Source organism: Hemitrygon akajei, chromosome 29 (genome assembly GCF_048418815.1).
Source record: "Hemitrygon akajei chromosome 29, sHemAka1.3, whole genome shotgun sequence".
Taxonomy (NCBI): Eukaryota; Metazoa; Chordata; class Chondrichthyes; order Myliobatiformes; family Dasyatidae; genus Hemitrygon; species Hemitrygon akajei.
In genome coordinates, this window is record NC_133152.1 from 44,541,167 (window position 1) to 44,568,748 (window position 27,582).

The 27,582-nt window shown below is 44.5% G+C and overlaps 1 protein-coding gene across 18 annotated transcripts in view; it reads left to right on the forward strand.

Moving 5' to 3' along the window:
- Nucleotides 1-27,582, forward strand: part of samd11 (sterile alpha motif domain containing 11) — a 337,921-nt gene that overhangs the window by 194,310 nt on the left and 116,029 nt on the right. For all 18 annotated transcript variants that reach the window (XM_073032287.1, XM_073032288.1, XM_073032289.1 and 15 more), the window contains one exon: nt 27,088-27,177. In XM_073032287.1, coding sequence (XP_072888388.1) covers nt 27,088-27,177 — 90 coding nt within the window. The remainder of the gene's footprint in view (nt 1-27,087; nt 27,178-27,582) is intronic.

Consider the following 27,582-nt stretch of genomic DNA (forward strand, 5'->3'; position numbering starts at 1 on the left):
TAAAATGTTGGTCAGGCCAAATTTGGAGTATTGTGTATAGTTCTGGTCATCTACCTAAGAAAGATATCAATAAGTTTGAAAGAGTACTGAGAAAAATTTTCACGGATGTTGTCGGAACTTGAGGACCTGAATCATAGGGAAAGATTGCATAAGCTAGGACTTTATTCCCTCGGGTGTAGAGTAAAGAGGGGAAATTCTATAGAGATATACAAAATCATGAGCAGTATGGATAGGGTACATGCAAACAGTTTTTTTCCACTGAGATTGGGTGAGACCAGAACTAGATGTCATAGGTTCAAAGATTCAAAGTACATTTATTATCAAAATACGTTTGCAGTATACAAACTCTGAGATTCATCTTCCCACAAACAGCCACAAAACAACGAAACACCATGATACATGTTCAGAGAAATCATCAAGCATTCAAAGCCCAAAAAAAAGTACGAATCGTACAAACATCAATAAATGAGTGAAAAACACAGAATACAGAACACCCAACCACTGGGTCATTGAACAGTCTAGGAATGTTCAGTTCAGTTCAATTTAGCGGTGTGTTGTTTGCTGACTCCAGGCCACAGAGCCAGTTCACCCCGATCAAAATTGCACAAAGTAGCAATAAAAAAAGAGTTAGGTTCAGGGTGAAAGGTGAAATATTTAAGGGAAATCTTAGTGGGAACTTCTTCACTCAAATGGTCCTGAGAGTGTGGAATGAGCTGCCAGTGGAAGTGATGGGTGCAGGTTTGAAGATTGGGTGAGTACATATGAATGGGAGGGGTATGAAGGGCAATGGCCCGGGTGTGGTGGGTCGTTGGTAGGACTAGGCAGAGTAACTGTTCAGCATGGACTAGATGGGCCAAAGGGTCTGTTTCTGTGCTCTAGAGTTCCATGACTTACTGGGTGAGCAAGTGAGGCGGCTGAGGTTAGGGAAGGAATGGTGAGGTCAGTGAAAGAATGTGTGGGCAAGAACGTGTATTTCTATGTAGACAGACTGTCCTCCATGCACACGCGGCACAACATGAGTATGCCACAATGCTTTCCTGCATCAGAGGCAGATGATTGGTTCAATTAGACCTCCTTGCTCTCAGAGCAGGACAGGTGCCAGGCAGCGTCGTGTAACACAGAGGTTGAGTGCACAGTGAACAGTCGATGATGATTGATTGCCTGTCATATCCAACGATGACAGATTTGTGCAGTTCAGGAAGAAACCTATGCAGGAGGGTTTTTAAAGTGGAAGAGCCGATAACGGGCCAGGGCTATTTAATACCACACAAACCAATCTGGTTTGCACTGTTCATTTGGCGAAGGTGAGACTGTTCTTTGTAGCCTTGTGATTTTGCTCAGTTTCTCAGTTCTCTGAAGCATGTCTATGGTTCCCTTTGAATGCCCTGCAAATGGAGACGTTGACCCATTTTCATGTGTTTAGTTTGATGGTCTGTGTTTGATGTTCCAAGATTCAAAATTGTTTAATGTCATTTCCAGTACACAAGAGTAAAGGAGAACAAAATAATTGTTACTCCGGATCCAAAGCAGCACAAAAGTACCCACAATAAGATAAAGAGCACAATAATAAAAAAACAATAAATATAAATACATAAGATAGCTTATATACATAGATTGATTGTACATCCATAAAGTGACACTGAGTACAGGAGTGTCTGTACATAAGGTGACTCTGACAGGAAATGATAAAATAGTGGTGGACATATTCAGTAGCTCTACGGCTTGGGGAAAGAAGCTGTTTTTGAGTCTGGTGGTTCTGCCATTGATGCTATGTAGCCTCCTTCCTGATGGGAGTGGGGCAAATCGACCATGAGCAGGGTGGGTGAGGTCCTTCATGATGTTCCTGGCTCTATTCTGGCAGCTTTCTGGAATCTCTGAGGAGGTGGTTATCTTTAAAGTGATAATATTCATTCATGTTTCGTTCACTGGTGTGGGCATTGTTAGCAAGGGTAAATTACCCATCCCCAATCATCTGTAACTTTACTGTCACGTGTAGCATGCCCACTCAGTGGTCAAGTTCAAGTTTAATAGTCATTTAACCATACATGGATATAGCCAAACAAAACAATGTTCATCTTGGGCCAAGGTGCAAAATGCATTACCTACAGCACACAGCACCCTACAAATAGCACATATAGTTGCAATTTCAGAAAAACATAGAGCCACAAAGCAAAATAAAATTAATACAACTCCAGTTCCTGATTGGCATTTCTGTAGATTGTTTTGGTCCAATTTGTTCTTCTATTGAGCCAACACTGGAGAGCAGCACCAACAGGAGGAGCCAGCTTCAACCCAGTATGATTCCAGCACACCCAGCAGTGGCCCCTGGGTGGTGGTATACAGCCCCCTGTTTTCAAGGTGACCCCATGGCTGAGGCCTAATCCTTGCCATAACCAAGGCGACACAACTCCCCCACCTTTGGTCTCGCCAATAAACAGATTTGCAGTATTGTACATTACAAATGTCGAAGAGGGTCTTGCGATCCCAATAAAAACGTCTACGATAATCACTTGCACCATTTATTGGTTCACATACCGTCTTGGCACAATGGAGTGCAGCAAGTCCAGGCAATAACACAACAACGCTATGTCATAAGTCTATCTCCTTCGCCATGAGGTAGTCCTGCAGTACTTGATCTTCTTAGTATCCTACAGTGACTTGTGATCGCAAACTTACAAGATAAACAAATGCACTTTTGATTGGACCCCAAATGGCCACTGCATTGGGGTGTGCCACCATCATACCGGAAGTACTTTATAAGGTATGCCTTATTAGGTGCTCCACTTTAGGTGCACCTGTACACTTACTCATTAATGAAAAGATCTAATCAGCCAATTATGGCAGCAACTCAATACATGGTCAAGACGTTTAGTTGTTGTTCAGACCAAACATCAGAATGGGGAAGAAATGTGATCTAGGTGACTTTGACCGTGGAATGATTGATGGTGCCAGATGGGGTGGTTTGAGTATCTGAGAAACTGCTGCATCACCTGGGATTTTCATGCACAACAGTCTCTAGAGTTTACAGAACAAAAAAAAATCCAATTCTGCGGGCAAAAACATCCTGTTAATGAGAGAGGTCAGAGGAAAATGACCAGACTGCTTCAAGCTGACAGGAGCTCAGATAACCACACGTCACAACAGTGATGTGTAGAAGAGCATCTCTGAACTCACAACACTTCGAACCTTGAAGTGGATGGGCTACAGCAGCAGAAGACCATGAACATAAACTCAATGGGCACTTTATTGGGTATAGGAGGTACCCAGTGAAATGCCCACTGAGTGTAAATCCATGGAGAGGTTTTGTTCCTTCCTTGCCATTACCTCCTTAAGCACAGTGACTGTCTGCTGACTGCTGTTACAATGAGGTTTGGTGCAGGAGATCATTTGCTCTGGGGGGAAAAGAAAACCTGCAAGGGTTCCAATGGATTGTGAAAGGTGTTTTTTTTTTCTAAATTAAAGCCTTTTTTCAGTACCTTAGTAAGTGAACAAGGCAGATACTGAGACACATGGTATCAGAAGACCAATGGACAGTGTAATGGTTAGTGTAATGATATTACAGTACCGGCAACCTGGGTTCAATTCTGCTGCTGACTGCAAGGAGTTTTTACGTTCTTCCTGAGACCGCATGGGTTTCCTCCAGGTGATCCAGATTCCTCCCACATTCCAAAGATGTACAGGATAGTAGGTCAATAGGTCATGAGGTTGTAGTCGGGTGGCGCGGGCTCTTTGGGGCGTTAGGACCTGCTATCGTGTTGTATCTCCAAATAAAATGACCTAAAAGTAATTTCAGGTACAGGAGCCTGAAGATGCACACTCAACGAGCTGGTGGGAAGTGTAGACAGAGTCCATGGGGGTAGCCTGATGGACTTGGTTGTGTTTAAAGTCGTTTATTGTCATATGCACAAGTACTTGTATGTGGGGTGGAAATACATCTCTACTAAAGGAGGTGTAAGGTGCTCCTGCCCTCCACTAGCCTGCAGTCGCCCCCCCCAATCAGGGTCATGTGAAGCCATGGGAGCAGATGGTGGATAGTCCTAGGAGCAGATGGTGTATATCACAAGTCCTGGTTATGTGGACCTCTGATGCCAGGCAGACAATCTCTGTAGAGTGTTTATAATGGCTGGGGTCACCCTTCTTGTGAAGACACTGCCCAGATGAAGTCAATGGCAAACCACTTTGGTGGAACAATTTGCCAAGAACAGTCATGGTCATGAGACCTTCATCGCCCAGGGCACGTAATGATGAGGATAACTAGTCTGCACAGGTGCAATGAAAAGCTTCATAGCAACAGCATTCCAGGCACGCAGCATCAGACAAGCCACATTCACAAGAAAATTTTCAGTTAACCATAAATAATTCCATTGTACTTCCTAAGAAGGTTGGCGTCATTCAATGTCTGTAGTGAGATGCTGAAGATGTTCTATAGGTCAGTTGTGGAGAGCGCCCTCTTCTTTGTGGTGGCGTGTTGGGGAGGAAGCATTAAGAAGAGGGACGCCTCACGTCTTAATAAGCTGGTAAGGAAGGCGGGCTCTGTCGTGGGCAAAGTACTGGAGAGTTTAACATCGGTAGCTGAGCGAAGGGCGCTGAGTAGGCTACGGTCAATTATGGATAACTCTGAACATCCTCTACATAGCACCATCCAGAGACAGAGAAGCAGTTTCAGCGACAGGTTACTATCGATGCAATGCTCCTCAGACAGGATGAAGAGGTCAATACTCCCCAATGCCATTGGGCTTTACAATTCTACCGCCAGGACTTAAGAACTTTTTAAAAGCTATTATTAATGCTTTTTGTGATAGTGATTTAGATGCATATCATATTTTTTTACTGAGTTAAGTATTGTATGTAATTAGTTTTGCTACAACAAGTGTATGGGACATTGGAAAAAAGTTGAATTTCCCCATGGGGATGAATAAAGTATCTATCTATCTATCTATCTATCTAATATACACTTTTAAGAGGAGAGGGGCCAATTTAAAAAGAAAACAGTCAAGTTTAGTGCAAAGTGTTCAAAATGGGCATAGTGTTGCTGAACTGTAGTGATTGGGTTGTGTTGTTTGGTTTAAGGACCGAGTGGTTAAGGGAAGCAGCTGTTCCCGAACCTGGTGGTGTGGGACTTAAGGCTTCTGAACCTCCTACCCGATGGTCACTGTGAGAAGATGGTGGGGATCTTTGATGATGAACGTTGCCTTCTTGAGGCAGCAACTTCTGTTGATACTACTGATGGGGGGGGGGGGAGGGATGTGCTAGTCACGTATTGGGTAGAGTCCACTACAGTCTGGAACTTCTTACATCCTTGTGCATTCAATTTGCTGTACCAGATACAGGCTTTTGTCTACCTTCAGCCCAAGTAGCTACAAAAATTCTCTGCAATTTCTTGCTCACAGCTGTCTTCAGTGAAGATGCTGGAAGATTTCCAGAATCTTTATCATTGCTGGTGCGATAAGATGTTTCTCATGGCTGGCTCTAATTTTTTTTGTTCCTGTTGCTTCCTAAGCATCTTGTTTACATTTCAACACACACCACCAACTCCCTCTCAGCCCCCAGAATAATTTGGTTGGACCGAGTTAGAGTTGCTGCCCCACAACTCCAGTGACCCGGATTCAACTCTGACCTCCGACGCTGTTCGTGTGGAGTCTGCACGTTCACCCTGTGGCCACGTGGGTTTTCCCTTGGCTGATTGGATCTCCTCCCACATCCCAAAAGCATATAGGCTTGTAGATTGATTGGCTGCTGGAAGCTGCCCTTGGTTTGTAGATCAGTGCAGATGGATCCTGGGCCTAATGTGTTAATGCTATTACAAAGAAGGCATGTCAGTTAGGAGTTTGAGGAGATTTGGTATGTCACCAAAGAATCTAGCAAATTTCTACAGATCTACTGTGGAGAGCATTCGAAATGGTTGCATCACTGATGTACATGTTATAAACCTGAACCTGAATCTGAAATGGTGGTTGATAATCCGCACAGATTTGGTAGGCCAAGGGGTCTGCTTTGGTGTTGTATCTCTGTGTGAATTTGTTTCAGCAAATGAAACTGATGTTTGAAATGATGTTTCATATAGCGGGGAAGTCTAGGACCAGAGGGTACAGCCTCAGAATAGAAGGATGTTTCTGTAGAACAGAGATGAGGAGGAATTTCTTTAGCCAGAGGGTGAATCTGTGGAATTAATTGCCACAGATGGCTATGGAGACAAGTCATTGGGTGTATTTAAAGCAGAGGTGGATAGAGTCTTGATTAATCAGGGCATCCAAGTTTACAAGGAGAAGGCAGGAGAATGGGGTTGAGAGGGATAATAAATCAGCCATGTTGGAATGCTGGAGAAGACTCAATGGGCTGAATGGCCTAATTCTGCTCCTGTATCTTACGATTTTATATTGATCAAGTAATGTGTGATGCAGCTGATTTGCCCCTTACTTGACCATTCTCTCTCTCTCTCTCTCTCTCAATTATGTCTGAGTGTTTCCAAAGTTCAGTGACAGACCAGCTCGCAGAGCCCCCTGCTCCCAGCCATGCGGTGAAGTGTGGCGTCTGCTGGAAGAATTTGATGCACGGGTTGTGGTCTCAGTGTTGATAAAATCTAATTGCTGTATTGATCGGAGCTGGAGCCAGCGATAGCTGCCGCGGCAATTGAGATATTTCACTCGCTGTGATTAGCCCTCAGCACCGCTCTGTGCTCCTCTCAGTTTCCAGTCCTGAGGGAAGCCTGTCGAGTTGTTGCACATCCCGGTATCAGTCCCTCTGCTGTGGCCAGGTCTTCTCAAAGAATGTCCTGCATAAAAACATAAGCAATTGAAGCAGGAAGCTTTTTTTTTAAAGATTAGCTTTATTTTATTTTTTATAAAGAGAGTGCAGAACAGGCCCTTCAGCCCAATGAGCGGTGCTGCCCAGCAACCCACCTATTTAACCCTAGCCTAATCATGGGAAAATTTACAATGACCAATTAAGCAGCTAACTAGAATGTTGTTGAACTGTGGGAGGAAACTGGAGCACCCGGAGGAAACTCACATGCTTACAGGAAAGAACGTATAAACTTGCTCAGAGAGGGTACCAGAATTGAACTCTGAACTCGAACACACTGAGCTGTAATAGCGTTGTGCTAACTGCTATGTTGCCGTAACTAAAAACTTTATTTGTCACAGGTACTTTGCAACACAGAGTAAAATGTGTCATTTGCGTCAACGGTCCAAGGATGTGCTGAGGGCAGCCTGCAGGTATCGGGCACTAGCATAATATGTCCATGACTTACTGACCCTTTGGACTGTGGGAGGAAACCAGAGCACCTGGAGGAAATCCACACAGTCATGGAGAGAACAGACATAGGCCGTAATCGAACCCTGATCATTGATCGCTGGCTGGTACTGAAAAGCAATGCACTAACCCCTCTGCTAATGTGCTTCCACCTTTCCCGTTGAGCCAGCTCTGTCATTCAATAAGGTCACGGCCGATCTGGCCGTGGCCTCAGCTCCACCCACGTGCATTTTCCCCACAACCCTGAACTCCACCGTCATGTTTCTTTGAGAAAAGCAACGCACACAAAATGGTGGAGGAACTGAGCAGGTCAGGCAGCATCCTTTTTGCTTCCCCTCCGTGTCTGGTGGCTCTATCACCCCTCCTCCTACCCCACCCTCATAACTTGCCATCACCTTCCTCCAGCTTCCACCTCCTTCCCTTTCTCCAATGGTCCACTTTCCTCTCCTATCAGATACCTCCTCCTTCAGCCCTAATCTCTTCCACCTTTCTAACTTCAAAGTTCAAAGTAAATTTATTATCGAAGTACATATATGTCACCATATACAATCCAGAGTTTAATTTTCTTGTGGGCATACTCAATCCATAATAGAATAATAATCATAACAGAATCAGTGAAAGGTGACACCCATTTGGGTGATCAATCAGAGTGCAGAAGACAACAAACTCTACAAATACAAAAGAAAGAAAGAAATAGTAATAATAAATAAGCGATAAATGGAGAACGAGATGAAGAGTCCTTCCCACAACCTATGGATTCACATTGAAGGACTCTTCATCTCATGTTCTCGATATTTATTGTTTAATTATTTATTATTATTAATTTCTTTTTGTATTGTGTGTGCGTATGTGTGTGCACATACATACCTATATAAAATATATTGCACAGTTTGTCTTGTTTTACATGTAGCACCATGGTCCTGGAGGAATGTTGTTTCATTTTTACTGTGTACTGTACCAGCAGTTATGGTTGAAATGACAATAAAAGTGACTTGACTCAGCTAGTTGTTTGCCAGTGAATGTTCTGAGCTGATGAAGTGTAAAAACTCGAAATGTTGACTGTTTATTCCTCTCTGTAGATGCTGCCTGGCCTGCTGAGTTACTCCAGCATTTTGTGTGTTACTCTGGATTTCTGACATCTGCAGAATCCCTTGTGTTTATCGTTGTTTGACAGTCTTTAATTTTTGTACACGTGGAACAAATAGTGAGTTTATGTTTGTGGTCTTCTTCTTTAGGCTATCTACTTTGAGGTTTGATGCTCAGAGATGCACCACTGTTGTAACATGAGGTTATTTGAGTTACTGTTGTCTTCCTGTCAGCTTGAACCAGTCTGGCCATTCTCTTCTTCTCTTCCGACATCTTTTGTTAACAAGGCAATTTCACCCATAGAACTACCACTCACTGGATGCTTTTTTTTTGCTTCTCACATCATTATCTGTAAATGCAAGAGACTGTTCTGTGTGAAAATCCAAGGAGATCAGCTGTTTCTGAAATACTCCAACCAGCCCATCTGGCACCGACAATCATTCCACAGTCAGTCACTTAGATCACATTTCTTCTACATTCTGATGTTTGGTCTGAACAACAACTGAACCTCTTGACCATGTCTGCATGCTTTTATGCATTAAGTTTCTGATTGGCTGGTTAGATATTTACATTAGTGAGCAGGTGTACAGATATACATAATAATGTGGCCACTGAATGTACAGTTTTTCATAAATTCTACTTTATTTCTTCTTTTCCTGGCAAATGCATGCAGGATAATCAACCTCAAGGTAGTATATGGTGACATATCGACACTTTGATCATAAATTGACTTTGACTTGTCTTTGAAATGCTCCTTTAATCAGGCCATACAGACAGGAGAACCGCGGATTGGAGAGATCCAGGTCGGCAGGACGCCGTTTGTTAGACTGAGCACTTCCTGTCTCTTCCTTCCGCCCTCAGGAAACTGGCTAATGTGTTCTGAACAGTTTCTGCTTCAGTTGGGAGGTGACAGATCAGTTCTGTTTGTGTCAGAGCTTGAGTGATAAAAATCTTGGCCTCACGACGGTTCTCTGTAACAAATGATCAGAGTGCAACTTGTAATAAGGCATCTGTTACTATCCTGTCAAGATTTCTGAGAGCAGGCGTTTTAGAAAATAATGGCTTTCAAAAAATAATTATCTAAATGTTTGTGCAAATTGCCGGGATTCTAACTCACAGAGTAGAATTGTAACCAATAGAGAGAGGGTTATCAGTTACATAACAACCTTCCAAAGAGCCTCTCTAGTCTCATATCAAATCATCTCAGTCCGTTGAACCAAAATATATATAGTTCATACACCCCTAAAGATCTTAAGAACCACAAAATAGATCAAGGTCATAAACGCGTGAGGTTCTGCAGATGCTGGAAATCCAGAGCAACACACACAAAATGCTGGAGGAACTCAGCAGGTCAGTAGCGTCTGTGGAGATCAATAAACAGTTCACGTTTCAGGCTGAGTCCCAGGACTGGGAAGGAAAGGGGAAGGTGCCAGAACAAGGAAGTGGGGGAAGGGGGGCAAGCTGGAAGGTTATAGGTGAAAGTCTGTGGGTGGGGGGGGGGGGGAATGAAGTAAGAAGCTGGGAGGAGATAGTTGGGAAAGGTAAAGGACCGAAGAAGAAGGAATCTGATACATAGGGCCAGGTGAGGGGCAAGGTGGGTGGGGGTTGCGAATGAAGTAGGAAGCTGTGAGGTGTAAAGGGCTGAAGAAGCAATTGATAGGAGAGGAGGGAGGACCATAGGAGAAAGGGAAGGTGGAGGAGCACCATGAGGAGGTGATAGGTAGGTGAGGAGAAGTGAGGTAGGTAGGTTTGAATTGCATTGAATTGATCAAGGTGTTTTGTTGAGTGCATCTGTCTTAACTTGAGTTGAAGTGATTGCTTTGAATCTTAATTGGGAAAGACACGCGTTCAGGGGATGAGCAGGCCGTGCTGTCTAACACAGTGTGGGAGAAAATCTGAAGGTTTGTGCATTAAGTAAGGATTTACAGCTTCTCTGGTCAGCTGGATCTGTGTCTATAAACAAGCTCAGTCTTCTGATCCAGTTTGTCTAATTCTGTCTGCTGCAATTCCTTGCAACAACTTCAGACCGGTGATCCAGCAAGGGATCAAAAGGGCTTTCTGTCTGGATTTTCCCAGTTCACTAATACGCTGGCATAGTGGCTAACGCGTCGCTGTTGCAGCCTCGGGCCTTGGCGTTCAGAGTTCAGTCCCAACGTCCTCTGTAAGGAGTTTCTCCCCATGGAATGTGTGGGTTTCCTCTGTGTTCTCCGTTTCCTCCCACAGTCTGGGGAGGTTAATTGGTCATCGTAAATTGTCCTGTGATTAGGGTAGGCTTAAATCGCAGTTGTCGTGTCTGCTGGGGTGGTGCAGCTCAAAGGGACCGAAAGGCCCCTTTCCGTGCTGTATCTCTAAATAAATAAATAAATAAAAATATCCCACACTGGGCTGCAACCTTTCTTTCAATGGCACAGGGTTCCTCCTGCATTATTACTTTGACTGGCCATCAGGAAGGGAGTGTGAAAATGCAGAGAGTTGTGGACACAGCTGAACACCAGCCTCCCTTCCATGGAGGTATTTCTCACTGCTTCAGTAAAGAAGGCAGCATAATCCCAGACCCCTCCCACCCTGGACATTCTCTCTTCTCATTGAGTGGAAGAGACAAGAGTCAGAAAGCATAAACCACCAGGCTGAAGGACCGCTTCTACCCCAGTGTTACAGCTCTTGAATAGATTCCTTGTATGATAAAGTAGACTCTCGAATTCACACTCTATCTCAATACGATCTTGCACCATTTTGTCTGCCCCCACTGCACTTTCTCTGTAGCTGTTATACTTTATTCTGCACTCTGTTATTGTTTTACTTTGTTCAACTTCAATGCCTTGTTGTAATGAATTGATCTGTATAAACTGTACGCTAGACAAGCTTTTCTCTGTATCTAGGTATACAAGAGCATAATAAACACAAGAGATTGTGTTTATAGTCCCGATGAAGGCTCTTGGCCTGAAAACGTTGACTTCTTATTTTTCTTCACTGAATCTGCCTGACCTACTGAGATCCCCCTGTGTGTGTGTGTGTGTGTGTGTGTACACGTGTACGTACGCACATAATAAACCAATTCCAGGCTATCTCCCTCTATCTAGGAAGCCGAGATCTTTCCCCTTGGGACCAGGAGTTCAGTTGAGGCAAGGATTCCAACACTCCATGTCTCTGAGTATCCAGCAATAACCAATTTGCACTTTATTTCAATCTCCTCAAGAGTGAAGTCGAAGCAAACTCGAGGCTTTCCGCTTCATAGTTTGAGTGGACTGTCAAGGTGGACAACACATTCCCTCTTTTCTCTGGCCCGATTGCTATGGTGGAATTTAAAAAATCAGAATCAGGTTTAATATCACTAGATCATGCCAGGAAATTTGTTGTTTTGCAGCAGCAGTAGAATGCAATATGTAATCATAAAAAACTGTAAATTACGATAAGAAGTATAAACATAAAAATAAATTAAATAAGTAGTGCAGAAAGAGAGCAAAAGTAATGTGGTAGCATTAATGGGTTCACTGTCCATCATAAATTTGATGGCAGAGGGGAGGAATCTGTTCCTGAATCGTTGAGTGTGTGTCTTCAGGATCCTGTATCTCCTCTTTGATGGTAACAACAAGAAGAGGGCATATCCTGGGTGATGGGGGTCTTTAATGATGGATGCCGCCTTTTTGAGGCATCGCCATTTGAAGGTGTAATTGATGCTGGGGAGGCAAGTTCCCGTGATGGAGCTGGCTGAGTTTGCAACCCTCTGCAGCTTTTTCCAATTCCATGCAGAAGCTCTTCCATAAATCATGTGAATAAGGTTGATTCTACAAAAAATGTGCCATCCATGCTCGAGGCTGTGAGACGGAGTCTTCACCCTGAAGGAGTATCTCTGTTCAGGAGTTGCTTACTGAATCAAACTTCAGCGTCCCTGAAATCACATTGAAAAGTTGGCTATCAGGACTGTGTTGAAATGTATCACAGCTGCTCAGCTGGACAATTGGAATCCGAATCTGAATCCAAATCAGATTTATTATCACTGAGCTACTGTGAGGCACCATGGTAGAGTAGCAGTTAGCATGATGTTATTACAGCTCAGGACGTTGGAGTTTGGAGTTCATTTCTGGCATCCTCTGTAGGAATTTTGTGCGTCCTTCTTGTGTGCACGTGGCATTCCTCCAGCTGCTCCAGTTTCCTCCCACAGTCCAAACACATGCGTGTTAGTAAGTTAATTGGTCATCATAAATTGCCCTGCGATGAGGCTTGGGTTAAGTAGGGGGGGTTTCTGAGTAGTGTATCTGGGGCCAGAAGGGCCTGTCTGCGCTGTATCTCTAAATAAATAAATAAATATAGTGTGAAATGAACACCCATTTCTCTTAAATTCTGATAATTTCTTCCCCTCTCATTTCTCTCTTCTTCACCTGCCCATCACCTCTCTCTGGTGCCCTTCCTCCTTCTCTTTCTCCATTGTCCACTCTCCGCTCTTATTGGATTCATTCTTCTTCAGCCTTTACCTCTACCAGCTACCAGGTACCTTGGCCCTCACCTGGTCCCACCTATCAGATTCCTCCTTCTTCAGCCCTTTACCTTTTCCACCTATCACCTCCCAGCTTCTTACTTCATCTCCCTCCCCATGTCACTCACCTGCTTTCACCGACCTTGCCCCTCACCTGGTCTCACCTATCACCTGCTAGCTTGTACTCCCTCCCCTCCTCCCACTTCCTTATTCTGGCTTGTTTCCCCTTCCTTTTCAGTTCCGATGAAAGGTCTTGGCCTGAAACATTGACTGGTTTCTTCCCTTCCATAGATGCTACCTGGCCTGCTGAGTTCCTTCAGCATTTTGTGAGTGTGTTGCTCTGGATTTCCAGCATCGGCAGAATCTTTTTATGCAGTGGTGATCTGTATTCATTGCTGGAGATTCTCTGAACCGTGGATGACTTTAAATACAGTGAGATCTCATTAACATGGATGGGAGCATTTTGCACATGTTTAGAGAGATCTCTCTCTGTCTGTCATTGTACATATCCCGTCATCTGGAAACATTAACTCCAAATTGGAAGAGTTTAACAGAGATAATGATGAAGATTTACCTTCGCAATCAAGGGTTTAAAACCTTGGTCACAATGCACTTATTTTTGACTCTGTATAATCGAGTTTTGATTACAGAGAGAGGCGCAGAGTATGCTGTTGAATTAGGGACAAAATCAATTTCTCTTACAGCCTGTGGGTTTACTGTGACGTGAATTATTTGATTTCCCAAATCGGAGAGGTTTACTTCTGGGAAGTGCATGTCAAAGGTTGCTGTCGATCAGGCAGGGAGTGTGTAGACAGCAATAAGGCCAGAATGCTTCAGTAGGCACAACCCCAAGAAAGGGGAATCTTGACAGGGAAAAAAAAGGACATAATTAAATTTGAGAGGAAGACATGAGAGGTGACCCATCACGGGTAACGTTGCCTTAGCTGCAGCCTCGGGGTCAGGCTGGGTGGTAGTCGGTGGCGATTCTTTCTGGAGAGCAGACATTGCTGCAGCTTTGTGGTCGGACCTCCAGTCGCCGTGGCCTCCGGCGAGGCGAGGCGGCTCGCTTAGATTGCGTTTAATCAGACTGCTGTTCATCCCCTCAGATGCAGCCAGTACATCTGTGCCAATTAATACACGTTTAATAAGCAGCAAGTCTAATCCTTTGATGCTTTTAGATTTAAGCAGATATATTGTAGGTGTTGTATGTGTGCAAGGGCTCGTCAGTATGGAGGGGGCAGTCAAGTGATAGAGTGTGCATGCTTGTCTTGTGCGTGTGTGTGTGTGTGTGTGTACACAGGTAAATTTCTGTTTAATTGTGCCTGTTCCGTGTGTGTGTGTGTGTGTGTGTGTGTGTGTGTGTGTGTGTGTGTGTGTGTGTGTGTGTGTGAGAGAGAGCACTTGTATGCTGGGTTGGCCCGGTAGCATAGTGGTTAGCACAATGCTCTACAGTACCAGCATACTGGGTTCAATTCCTGCTGCTGTCTGTAAGGAGTTTGTCTAAAGTCTCTTCTGTGGGATGCCTATCCTGAAGCTGCCTGGCTTGCTGAGTTCCTCCAGCATTTTGCAAGTGTTAGTTGTACGTTCTCCCCTTGACCTGGGTTTCCTCTGGGTTCTCAGGTTTCCTCCCATAATCCAAAGACTTGCAGGTTGTTAGCTTAATTGGTCATTGTAAATTGTCCTGTGATTAAACTATGGTTAAACCATGACTTAATGCGGCTCATGTAGAATCTCAATAAGTAAATAAATTAATAGGTGTGTGAATGCAAACACGAGGGAATCTGCAGATGCTGGAAATTCAAGCTACACACACAAAATGCTGGTGGAACACAGCAGGCCAGGCAGCATCTACAGGAAGAAGCACTGTTGATGTTTCGGGCCGAGACCCTTCGTGAGCCCTGACGAAGGGTCTCGGCCCGAAACATCAACAGTGCTTCTTCCTGTAGATGCTGCCTGGCTTGCTGCGTTCCACCAGCATTTTGTGTGTGTTAAATAAATGTGTGAGTCTGCCTATGTCAGTTCTTGTGCCAGTGTTTTAGTATGTCAGTGTGCATGTGAGAGGCTGTATCAGCACATGTATGTGTCATTGTGTCAGTGCGTGCATGTATGTGTGTGTGTCAGTGTGTGTGTGTGTGTGAACTCATTTGAAGATGGAAGCTGAATTTCTATTTTGCTCTGGCCCTGCCACTCTCAGCTCTGTTGGTATCTCGCTCGGGAGTGGGCACTCTGCCTTGTTCTGCTCTCTCCCCCCACTCCTCCCCAACCCTCAACGCGGGCTCTTTCAGAACCACCCACCCACAGAACGTGGAGACCATTAAAGTGCTCTTGCCTCTCCCAGAGGAAGTCACAAACCAATCAATGACAAGCTCTGGGCCCAGCAGGACTGGGCAAACATTAGATCGATAAGTTATTAGCACCATTCTGTCAGCTGTAATGTTAAGATTGATCACAAGGAGGGCTTCTGTATGCTGCCTGGCACATTGCAGCCCGATAAAGATGACAGATTAAGGGACTAAAGCAAGGGAATTAAGGAGCCAGGCTGTCAAAGCTGTCACCGACTGGACATTAGTACTGATTTTTTTTATCCTTTCCTTCCCTCTCGCACTATCTCTCTCGCTCTCAGTCTCCCTTATGCTTGCTCTCATTCTCTGTCATTCTCTCTCCCCTCTCTCTCTCTGACCCTCTTTCTTCCCCTTTTCTCCTCTCTGTCCCTCTTTTCTCCTCTGTTGCTCTTTCCTCCTCTCTCCTCTACCATCTCCCTCTCAGCCACCCTTGCTCCCCACACCCCTCTCCCTCTCTCCCCATCCCTTCAACATTTAGTTCCACTCTCTGTCATTAGTCTTTTCTCATTGCACCTAGTCTCATAGTCTCAGTCTCCCTCCTTCCTCCTCCTTTCCCTTCCCATTTCAGGCTCACTTAATCTCTCTCTCCTTTCCCCCCTCTCTCTCCTTCCCCCTTCCCCCCTCTCCTTCCCCCCTCTCCTTCCCCCCTCTCCTTCCCCCCTCTCCTTCCCCCCTCTCCTTCCCCCTCTCCTTCCCCCTCTCCTTCCCCCTCTCCTTCCCCCTCTCCTTCCCCCTCTCCTTCCCCCCTCTCCTTCCCCCCTCTCCTTCCCCCCTCTCCTTCCCCCCTCTCCTTCCCCCCTCTCCTTCCCCCCTCTCCTTCCCCCCTCTCCTTCCCCCCTCTCCTTCCCCCCTCTCCCCCCCTCTCCTTCCCCCCTCTCCTTCCCCCCTCTCCTTCCCCCCTCTCCTTCCCCCCTCTCCTTCCCCCCTCTCCTTCCCCCCTCTCCTTCCCCCTCTCCTCCCCCTCTCTCCTTTCCCCCACCTTTCCACCCTCCCCCTTTTCCCCCTCTGTCTGTCCGTGTCTTCCTCTGTGCATAAGCCTAGTCTCTTGCTCCCTCAACACAGACATTCTCTCTCTTAAATTTCTTGGGCTTGGAATGTCAAAGGATTGCCTGCAGTCTTTAGGAAGTGTTGAGGGTTAACCGTAGGTGGGCAGGATGAAAGTGTTCTTTAGCGTTTCTGTCTGTTATCAGGCAGATAAAGCTCAAACTGATGGAATTGGTTACAAAGGTGTTGAATGAAGTTGCCATCTAATGAATTATTACTTGTACACTTTTGGAAAATATCAGCAAATATTTATTGACTACACTTTGAAAAGTGGTCAAACAGAGGCCTGGTTAAACATTTACACCCCCCCCTTAGAATGAAAACAAAAAATACTGGAAAATACTCAGCAGATAAGGGAAAATCTGAGGAGAGAAAAATGGAGGTGATTCTCAGGTCAATGCAAGATAATTTGTCCTTTCAACTCTGTTTCCCTCTTTGTGGCTACTGACTGACTTGCTCAGTATTTCCAAGCTCTGTCAACTCTTGCTTTTTATTTCATGGCAATTAACAAAGATTTCTCTTAACTTCTGGTTATTCCTCACCTCCTTCGCTTCTCTCTTTATGTATAATATCATGAGGTTGGAGGAGCAACACCACATATTCCGTGTGGGTGACCTCCAACCTGACAATGTGAATACTGATTTCACCCAACTTCCGGCAATTTGTCCCCTCTCCCTCCTTCTCTCTTTTCCATTCACCATTCTGGCTCCACTTCCATCTCTTCTCTTCTCCTCACCTGCCTATCCCCTTCCTCTGGTGTCCCTCCAGTTTCCCTTTCTCCCATGATCCACTCTGCTCTCCTATCAGATTCCTGCTCCTTCAGCCCTTTACCTCTTACACCTGTCACCTCCCAGCTTCTCATGTCATTCCCCCTCCTCCACCTACCCATGTTCCCCCTCACCTGTTATCACCTTTCAGTTTGTAACCCTTTCCTTCCCCCATATCCTACCTTTCACACTATTCTCTTTAAATCTGGAGACTGGTGTGCATGAAAATCCCAGGAGATCAGCAGTTTCTGAAATACTCAAATCACCCCACCTGGCACCAACAATTATTCCACATTCAAAGTCACCTAGATCACATTTCTTCCTCGTTCTGAAGTTTGGTGTGAACAACTGAGCCTCTTGACCATGTCTGCATGCTTTTATGGATTGAGTTGCTGCCACATGATTGGCTCATTAGATATTTGCATTAACGAGCAGGTGTCCCTAATAAAGTGGCCACTGACTACAGGTTTTTATTTCAACCCCCTGATTTTTTTGCACTCTTGGCCAGGTCCCGGGGATTCTCCAGGACAGTTTCAGAGCCGGAGATCTTAAGCCTTGGATGAAGATTGGAATTGGTTTATTATTGTCACATGCCCCAAGAAAAAAAACTTGTCTTACATACTGTTCATACAGGTCAGATCATTACACAGTGCATTGAGGTAGAACAAAGTAAAACAATAACGATGCAGAATGAAATATAAAATCTACGGGAAAAAGTGCAGTGCAGGGAAATGATAAAGTGGAAGTGAATTAGATTGTGAGGACATAAATGAAAGAGATTCTGCTAATGCTTGAAATCCGGAGTTACAAACACAAAATGCTGGAGGAACTCAGCAGGTCAGGCAGCATCTATGGAGAGGAGTAAAGAGTCGATGTGTTAGACTGAGGCCCATCATCACACCCTTGATTAGATTCTGAGGCCAGGAGTCCATGTCAGTGAGGCAGAAGTTATTGTTGAGATTGGTGGTACGTGCTTTATTCTGCATTCCGTTATTGCCTTTCCTTTGTACCATCTGACTGAATGCATGATGTCATGAACTGAGCAGTATGGATGACATGCAAAGCAAAGTTTCCACTCTTCCTCGGTATATGTGACAATAATAAACCAATTTATCAACTTACATTGGCCAGTTAACCTATTAGGTCTTGTACGTAGGGTGAGACCAGAACGCCTTGGGGGAGGACCATATAGTCACAGGGAAAGTGGTCTAACTCTGCACAGGCAACACTGGATTTCAGGTCTCTGACTCTGTGAGACAGGAAGGAACTGAAGCAGTTAAAGAGCAAGGGGGATGAATCAATCATTTGGGATCGATATAAGGAGAAATTCCTTTACCAAGAAATCTGTGCATGTCTGTTCATTAAGATTGAAGTTGATAGGTTTTGGATAGTGGGAGGGGGGGAATTTGGGAACAGGTATTACCAGGTATTAGGCTCCTGAACCAATGTGGATAACTTCACTCACCACAACGCTGAACTGGTTCCACAACCTGCAGACTCACTTTCAAGGTCTCTACAACTCACGTTCTGAATATTTGTTATTTATTTATCTCCGTATTTTCACAGTTCGTTGTCTTTTGCACGAGTTGTTTGTCTGTCCTTGTATGCAGTTTTTTTCATTGATTCTATCAAGTTTTTGTGAATGTCCAAAAGAAAGTGAATCTCAGGGTAGTCGAGCACTTTGCAAAAGTCTTAGGCACGTGCAGTATATATAGCTAGGGTGCTGAAGACTTTTGCACAGTAGTGTATTTGTTAACATGGAGCAGAGAGCAAGTTTGTAAACCTGGCAGGAACAAAGAATGTTGGGAATAGCGAGGGTGGAGTGCTGCGGGAGGGGTGTGGGACAGGTAGCAGAGGGGGAATGCCAGGGGTAGGGGCAGGTGTAGATATAGACACATCCAGCCCTGAGACACCAGGCAAGGTCATTCGATTCCAAATAATTGGTTTATTGATCATTACAGAATGTCTCTCTGGTACTTCCCGCTACCTCCCCTCTCCCTTCCCCTTTTCCCAACCATGATTCCCCTTTCCCTGCCCCCTTCCCACTCTCAGTCCACAATAGAGACCCATATCAGAGTCAGGTTTATCTCTCACATATGTCATGAAATTTGTTGGTTTTTTCTGGCAGCAGTACAGTGTAATATATAAACTACTACAATACTGTGCAAAAGTCTTAGGCACCCTCATTACATATGTGTGCCTAAGACTTTTGCACAGTGTATATTGTGAGATGTATGTACTATGATAATAAATTTACTTTGAACTTTGTAAAAGATGGTGTGGATTGAATGGGGGAGTAAACGATACAGGTCCTACAGTATTCGTATTGAATCGATTGGTCTTAATTTTTCTGATGTACCAGCCTCACACAAGTAGGGCAGTCTTCTGCCAATTTTGTCCTCCCCTTCACCTTTCGTAATAAAGCAGTCAGCTGCATTTGTACCTGAGGAAGGAACTTCAAGGGATTCAGTAAGTGGCAGATTATGCATCACTTTCTTTCTGTTGTCTGCTAAAGCTCACGCCAGCACACATTAATTACTAATTAATGCATGTGTTCTCACTCATTACGGTTTAATTAGTACCCCAGGGTAATTATTGAGGGGAATTGGGTCCAGTTCCAGAAATCACTGCCAGCGATGTGGTGAATGTGCTAGAGCGCCATCTTCGTGCCTGCTATTTTGTTTTACAACAATTGGCACAACTGTGGACCATTTATAAAAGCCCCACAAGGCATCATAGAGTCAGAGGATACAGAAACATGGAGTTCAGCCCATCAAGTCCATAGCAAACTATTGTTTTGCCTAGTCCCATTGACCTAGCCCTCCATACCCCTCCCATCCATGTACCTGTCCAAATGTCTCTTAAATGTTGCAATCAATCCTACATCCACCCCTTCTGCAGGCAGCTTGTTCCACACTCACACCACCCTTGGAGTGAAGTTCCCCTTAAATATTTCACCTTTTAACCCTAACCCATGACCTAGTCACATCCAATCTCAGTGGGAAAAGTCTGCTTTTATATTATATTACACCCATCATAATTTTGTATACCTCTATCAAATCTGTCCTCATTTTCCTACACTTCAGGGAATGTCCCAGCACTTTGCAAAGACTTGTTTCCGTCACAGTGACTTGGCAAGAAGGGACTTTCCTCAGGAGAAGCTTGCTTCAGGACAAAGCTAGGCTTGAACCCAGGCCCAACCTGAACCAGCAGGCCCTGGTGCTGCTGGCATTCAAAGACTGACAACTAATGTGCAAAAGAAGACAATCTGCACAAATTTTAAATAAACAAACAACAAATAAAGAAACAGTTAATTACTTAATACTGAGAACATGAGTTGTAGAATTCTTGATAGTGAGTCCATAGTTTATGGAATCAGTTCAGTGTTGACGTGAGTGAAGTTATCCACACTGGTACAGGAGCCTGATGGCTGGACTGTAATAACTGTTACAGTTCCTGAACCTGGTGGTGTAGGACATAAGGCTCTTGTACCTCCTCCCCAATGGCCACAGTGAGAAGAGTACATGTCCGCTTCTGGATGGTGATGCTCCCTAATGTTGCTTTCTTCTGGGATTACTCCTTGTAGATGTGCTGCATGGTGGGTAGGGCTTGTCCTGTGATTAACTAGGCTGTGTTTCCACCACTTTTGGTAGTCTTTTCTGTTCTTGGGCACTGGTGTTTCCATACCAGGCTTCGATGCAACCAGTCAGGATACTCTGCACTATGCATCTGTAGGAGTTTGTCAAAGTCTTAGCTGGCATGCCAAATTTGTGCAAACTTATAAGAAAGTGGAGGGACTAGCATGCCTTCTTTGTAAGTGCATTTTTATGTGCTGGGAGAAAGGGACAGAGTCACATATTAGACCTTTATCTCTTCCACTTATCTCCTCCCACCTTCTCACATCATCCCACCCATCTTCTTTTGCCCCACCTGGTCTCACTCCTTTCCTCCCCCTCCCCCACCCCACCCTTCTTAATCTGGCTTTGGCTCCCTTCCTTTCCAGTCCTGATGAAGGGTCTCGGCCCAGAACGTCGACTGTCTGTTCCCCTCCATAGATGCTGCCTGACTTGCTGTGTTTCTTCATCCCTTTGTGAGTGTGGGTTGCCTCATTACAGGATGAGTGTAATGAATGAGAGCTCGTTCCTAAGCCAGTGGGTTCCCAGGTGTTAACTTGAAGGCTGTTATCATTTCTGCTGAACTGGTGTGAGGCAGAATCCATGGAAAATATAAGTTGTATCACACTTGTGTGCCTGGGCTCAAGTGATTTACAATACGCTAAGCTATTGTGGGACATAATGGCTGCACTATATCATTGGAACAGAACAATCAACATAGCTCCCTGCTGTGTATCTGATAATGTGCCTTCCTCCGTTTCCTTCAGCAACTCTGGTTTAAGTGACCCCCTGAGCTAAGTGAGAAAGAGCTTGTTTGTTAAACTCCAGACAACCAACGGGCACAAATATTAAAAGCATAATTTAGCAAATGCTCAAAATGTAGACAGTGCTTTTAAATTTTTACTCTGTATATGTTTAAATGACTTGCTTGCTGTCGGAATTCTGTTTTCAAGTTGTGTGTTATGCACAACAAGAACTCTTGTGTTGAAGACTCAGTTTTGGTTATTTGTATTGAAACAAATTGGTCTGGTTTCTCATTGTCACATGGGCCACGATGCAGTGAAAGCGAGTCTTGTTTATACAGATCAACTCAACTCATGACAGTGCATTGAGCTAGAGTGAGGTAAAATGAGTGTAATGAGGGATAAAGTCTAAAATCTTCTGAAAAGCTGCATTGCAGGTAAACGATAAATGGCAGGATCATAACCAACTAGACTGTGAGGCCAAGAATCAATCTTATCATTCAAGAGTCTGATAACAGAGGGGTAGGAGCTGTCCTCGAGCCTGGTGGGGCATGCTTTCAGGCTTTTGTATGTTCTGCCCCATTGGAGAGGGGAGAAGAGAGAATGCCTGGAGTGTGTGGGGTCTTCGATTACACTCGTTGATTTACTGAGCAGTGAGAAGTATAGATAGAGGCCAAAAGGGGGGAGGCTGGTTTCTGTGATGTGCAGAGATGGGTCCACAACCCTCTGCATTCTCTTGTTGTCACATACAGAGCAGCTGCCATGCCAAGCCGTTACAGATACGGAGAGGATACCTCGATAAAATATGGATAAGGGTCGACAGGGATATGCCGAGTTTCTTTAGCTTCCTGAGGGAGTGGGGGCATTGGTTGTGACATCGACGAGATTGGACTAGGACAGACTACTGCTGATGTTCACACATAGGAATTTGAAGCTCTCCCATTGATGTAGACAAGAGCCTGAGGACTCTCTCTCTTCCTGAAGTCAATGGCCTGCTCCTTTTGTTTTGTAGACATTGAGGAGAGGGTTGTAGTCAGGACACCATCATTATTTGAAATACGGCCCGCTACAGTGGTATCATCTGCCAACTTGTAGACGAGTTAGTGCAGAACCAGGCCACACAGTAATGAGCGTACAAGGAGTAGATTTGGGGACTGAGGACACAACCTTTTGGAGCACCAGTGCTGAGGATAATCGTACTGGAGGTGTTGCAGCCTATCCTTAATTTTGGTTGAACTTCCATCATCCAATTAGTGAATGAATTTTTGTCTATGTAAAGTTTCCTAGACTCAGAATCATATTTAACATCACTGGCGTAAGTCGTGAAATGTGTCGTTTTGCAACAGGAATATATTGCAATACATAATAAAATCTATAAAATACAATGAAAAATTTAAGTAGTGCAAAAAAAGAGCAAAAATAAAATATTTGAGGTAGTTCACTGTCCATTCAGAAATCTGATGGCGGAGGGGAAGAAGCTGTTCCTAAAGCACTGAGTGTGTGTCTTCAGGCTCCTGTTCCTCCTCCCTGATGGTAGCAATGAGGGGAGGGCATGACTTGGTTGGTGGGGGTCCTTAATGATAGATGCCACCTTTTGGAAGCATCATCTTTTGAGGGTGGTAGGGAGACAAGTACCCATGATGGAGCTGGATGCATGAGTGTGCAACTTTCTGCAACTTTTCCGATCGTGTGGTGGCCGCCTCCCATACGAGGCAGTGATGCAGCCAGTTAGAATGCTCTCCACAGTACACCTGTAGAAACTTGTGGGAGTCTTGCTATAGCAGCACCTTCCAGCTTGACCTCGTTCCCCTCCCCCACCTTTTTTATTCTGGCATCTTCTCCCTTCCTCTCCAGTCCTGAAGAAGGGTCTCGGCCCCAAACCTTGACAGTTTATTCATCTCCATAGTTGCTGCCCGACTGCTGAGTTCCTCCAACATTTTGTGTGTACATGTTACTCTGGTCGTTGCTGTTGTGTGTGGGATCTTGCTGTGTACAGACTTGGCTGCTGCCAGCCCTGCGTTACAAAAGTGACTGTTCTCACTGGCGTTCCTACAGGCATCAGGTAAATGTTCCAGTCCTGCAGATGGCTGGAATTTTTAAAGTGGTTTGAAATCATTAAATCGTTGGAAAAGCATAACTAAATTGACTCTGTGAGGATAGAGCCTTTAATGATGTTACATCCATTTTCCTGTCTCACTGCTAATCTTATATTTCAAATCATATTAAAGTTCACTGTCCATCTTTCTTGCAGACACAGTTATTTGGCTGGGTAAACGTGAATTATATAATCTCACAAACACCAGCGGTTCTGCAGACGCTGGAAATCCAGAGTAACACAGAAAATGCTGGAGGAACTCAGCAGGGCAGGCAGCATCTATGGAGAGGAATAAAAAGTCAACGTTTTGGGCTGAGACCCTTCATCAGGATCTGGAAGGGTCTCAACCTGAAACGTCAACTGTTTATTCCTATCCGTAGATGCTGCCTGACCTGCTGAGTTCCTCCAACATTCTGTGTTTATTATATAATCACATTCTTTGTTTAGAAGATGTTCGCTCACAGACAAACAGACAAAATATACACTCTACTTGATGGGCTCAACCTTAAGAGCGAATTCCCTTCTAAAACTACTATAAGATCATAAGATATAGGAACAGAATGAGGCCATTTGGCCCACTGAGTCTGCTCCACCATTCTATCATGACTGATTTTATTATTCCTCTCAACCCCATTCTGCTGTCTTCTCCCCGTAATCTTTGATGCCCTGACTAATCAAGAACCAATCAGCCTCCGCTTTAAATAAACTCAATGACTTGGCCACCACAGCTGTTTGTGGTAATGAATTCCTCAGATTCTCCGTGGATATCTTCCTCTGTGAGACAGTTAGATGTCCAAGCACCAAGGATTTGTTTTCAAGGATCAAGATTATTCGCCATTTCTAGATTCAAGATTTGAGATTGTTTAATGTCATATTTCAGAACACGAGTGTAAAGGAGAACGAATCTCCGGATCTGATGCAGCGTAAAAAAACATAATAAGCATAAAAACACAATAAAATATAATAATATTAGAGCACATTATGTAGCGTAAATGTGAGCAGGTTTTTCCCCCTGAGGTTTGCTGAGACTAGAAGTAGAGGTCTTGGGTTAAGGGTGAAAGGTGAAATGTTTAAAGGGAACATGAGGGGAAACTTCACTCAGGGTGGTGAGAGTGTGGAACGAGTTGTCAGGGGAAGTTGTGGATGCGGTTTTGATTTCAATATTTAGGAGAAATGTGGATAGGTACATGGACAGGAGGGGTAAGGTTCAGGTACATGTTGATGGGACTAGGCAGATTAATAGTTTGGCCCAGGCTAGATGGGGCAAAGGGCTTGTTTCTGTGTTGTAGTGCCCCATGACTCTTAAAAAAAAATTAGATTTATTATCAAAGTACATATATATCGCCATATACAACCCTAAGATTCATTTTCTTGCAGGCATACATAATAAATCCATAATAGAATCAATGAAATACCGCACCCTTGGGTGTTCAACCAGTGTGCAAAAGACAACAAACTGTGCAAATGCAAACAGAAATAAATAATAATAAATAAGCTCTAAATATTAAGAACATGAGATAGAGTCCTTGAAAATGAGTCCATTGGTTGTGGGAGCATTTCAACAATGACCTTTCAGGTGCGAGTCCTGAGGGGACTGCTTGAAAGTGTTTACAGTGCAGTGACAGGGGTAAAAGATGGGAGGGGGGTGAAGTGGTCCTGTCCTGTTCTCTCTAAGAATCCAAACAAGTGTATTTTGCTATGGGAAAGAGAAGGGGGGAGGGGGAGAGGGAGATGAGGTAATAGATGGGGAGGAGGGTGGAGAGAGTGTGGGGAGAGAGGCAGCGGGTTATATAGAGGGACAAGAAAGAGAATGAAGGAGATGGAGGGGGGGAGAATTTTGGAGAGAAATAGAAATAGGGGTGGGGAGAGACGGGAGAGAGATTTTGGACGGGGGAATAGTGGAGAGAGACAAGAGGGGGAGAGGAAGTGAGGGGTATTGGGATAAAGGGAGAGTGGTGGAAAGATGAATGGGGGTGAGAGGGATGGTGAGAGCAGTGCTACAGACAAATAAGAGGGAGAAACATTTCACTCATGCAGGGGCTGGCATGGATCGGATGGGCCAATTGGTCCCTATGTTGTAAGCTATTTGAACCCAATAACACTTGTGTCCATCAAGCTGGCATGGACCTGATTTGCCAAGTGGTCCTCCCCCCAGAGGTAGTAAGTGTGTTGAAGCCAGTAACACTGAGACACAGGGGTCTGAGCCAGAGCTCAGAACAGCGAGCCCCGCATCTCTAGTGATTGTAACACTTAACTTTGAAGGGCAGACAGTGAGGCCGTTGCGGATTTAATAAGTGATCTGCAGGGCTCTGAATTCATCAGTCAGAGGGAATGTATGCTTCTGCATGTGCCTGTCTCCTCAGCTTGTTGCTTAATAAGCACCTGACAGCTGAAAATTTGTTGTTTGATACGCGCACACTCTACCGCTTCCTGCTCGTATGCACCATCATGCCTTCAGTCTCAGCAGTGATATTAGAGGCATATTGATTTTAAATCTGTTCAGTGTACACTGTAATTGTATATTAGAAACTAGCCTCTCTGCTGACAGCCAACAGTGAGGGTGCAGGGCTTCTCTATCGCCTCAGAGCCCAGGAGGAAAGTGGAGACCTTGATGCTTGAGGGGGAGGTGAGGGTGGAGCTTAAAATCTTAGAATTCACTGGGGCTTTTGAACCAGGAGATATGATCCAACTGGAAGGAGGAATGGGGGAAGGCAGCAGGTTAAAACGATAAGGAATCCTGTTAAAACGATAAGGAATCCTGTTAAAACAATCTCAAGAGTGTCTGGGTAAATTGGCAGCAAGGATTATGCAGGCTTGGGCATTCCTGGGGAGGAGACTGACCCAAGCCCAAGTTCAGCCAGTATTTTTTTTGGTTCAGTCTCCCCAAGTATCTCATTGAGACAAATCGCAGATAAGGTCAGTGTTTGTTGGTGGGTCAGGTTCTGTGATTACTGTCGGGGTGTCGGGATTAATTCTTTAAGTAAAGGTGGTGGGGGGGGGTTAAGAAAACACCTTTGTAAAAAACAGGAAAAAGGTTTTTTAAAATGAGTGGACTGTAAAAAAGGTGAAAAACTAGATTAGCTTTATTTGTAACATGTACATCAAAACATACAGTGAAATGTGTTGTTTGCCTCAAATCAAATCAACGAGGATTGTGCTGGGCAGCCTACAAATGTTGCCAGATTTCAGGTGCCAACATAGCATGCCCACAACTCACTAATCCGTTGGATAGGTACATGGATGGTAGTTGTGTGGTTGGCTATGTCCTGGCGCAGGTCGATGGGAATAGGCAGTTTAAATGGTCCAGCACAGACTAGTTGAGCCAAAGGGCCTATTTCAATGCTGTACTTTTCTATGACTTGATGATTGCAATCCTAACTGTATGTTTTTGGACTGTGGGAGGAAACCAGAGCACACAGAGGAAACACACACTGTCACGAGGAGAACGTACAAACTTCTTACAGGCGGTGGTGGGAATTGGACCCTGATCGGTGATGGCTGGCACTCGAAAGTGATCATGATAATTGCTGTGCTACCGTGCCAAAATGGTGCCAAGTATTCCTTGCAGTGATTAAGTAATTTTGCAAAGGGATCCAGTTCAGTTTAAGATGATGCAGTAAGGAGTGGGTCTGAAGTATAACAGTATGTGTTCTGCTCTCTCTTTTCTACAGATGACATTTTAGGAAAGCGAAGAGTATGTTCACCGAATAACAACAGTGAGTGTCCAGAAGTCAAAAGGCGAAGGAGTGAATCACCAAAGGGTAGGTTTCCTATCCTGGGCGCACCCTCCATCTTTCTCTCTTTGGTGACGTTCCTCTTCCCCTCTCTCTGTCATCCTCCTTTGCTCTTTCTGGTGTGTGCGGCTCAGGTGAATGAGGGGTATTGATAGAGTAAATGTAAGCAAGCTTTTTCCACTGAGGGTGGGTGAGACTGGTTATGGGTTAAGGGTGAAATGTGAAATATTTAAAGGGAACATGAGGGGGAACTTCTTCATTCAGAAGATAGTTCAAAGTAAGTTTATTATCAAAGTGCATACATTATATGTCACTGTATACAGTTTCTTATGGGCATAGTGAGTAAATCCAGAATAGAATAATAGCCAAACAAAATCAGTGAAAAACTGCACCAACTTGGGCATTCACCCAGTGTGCAAAAGAGAACAAACT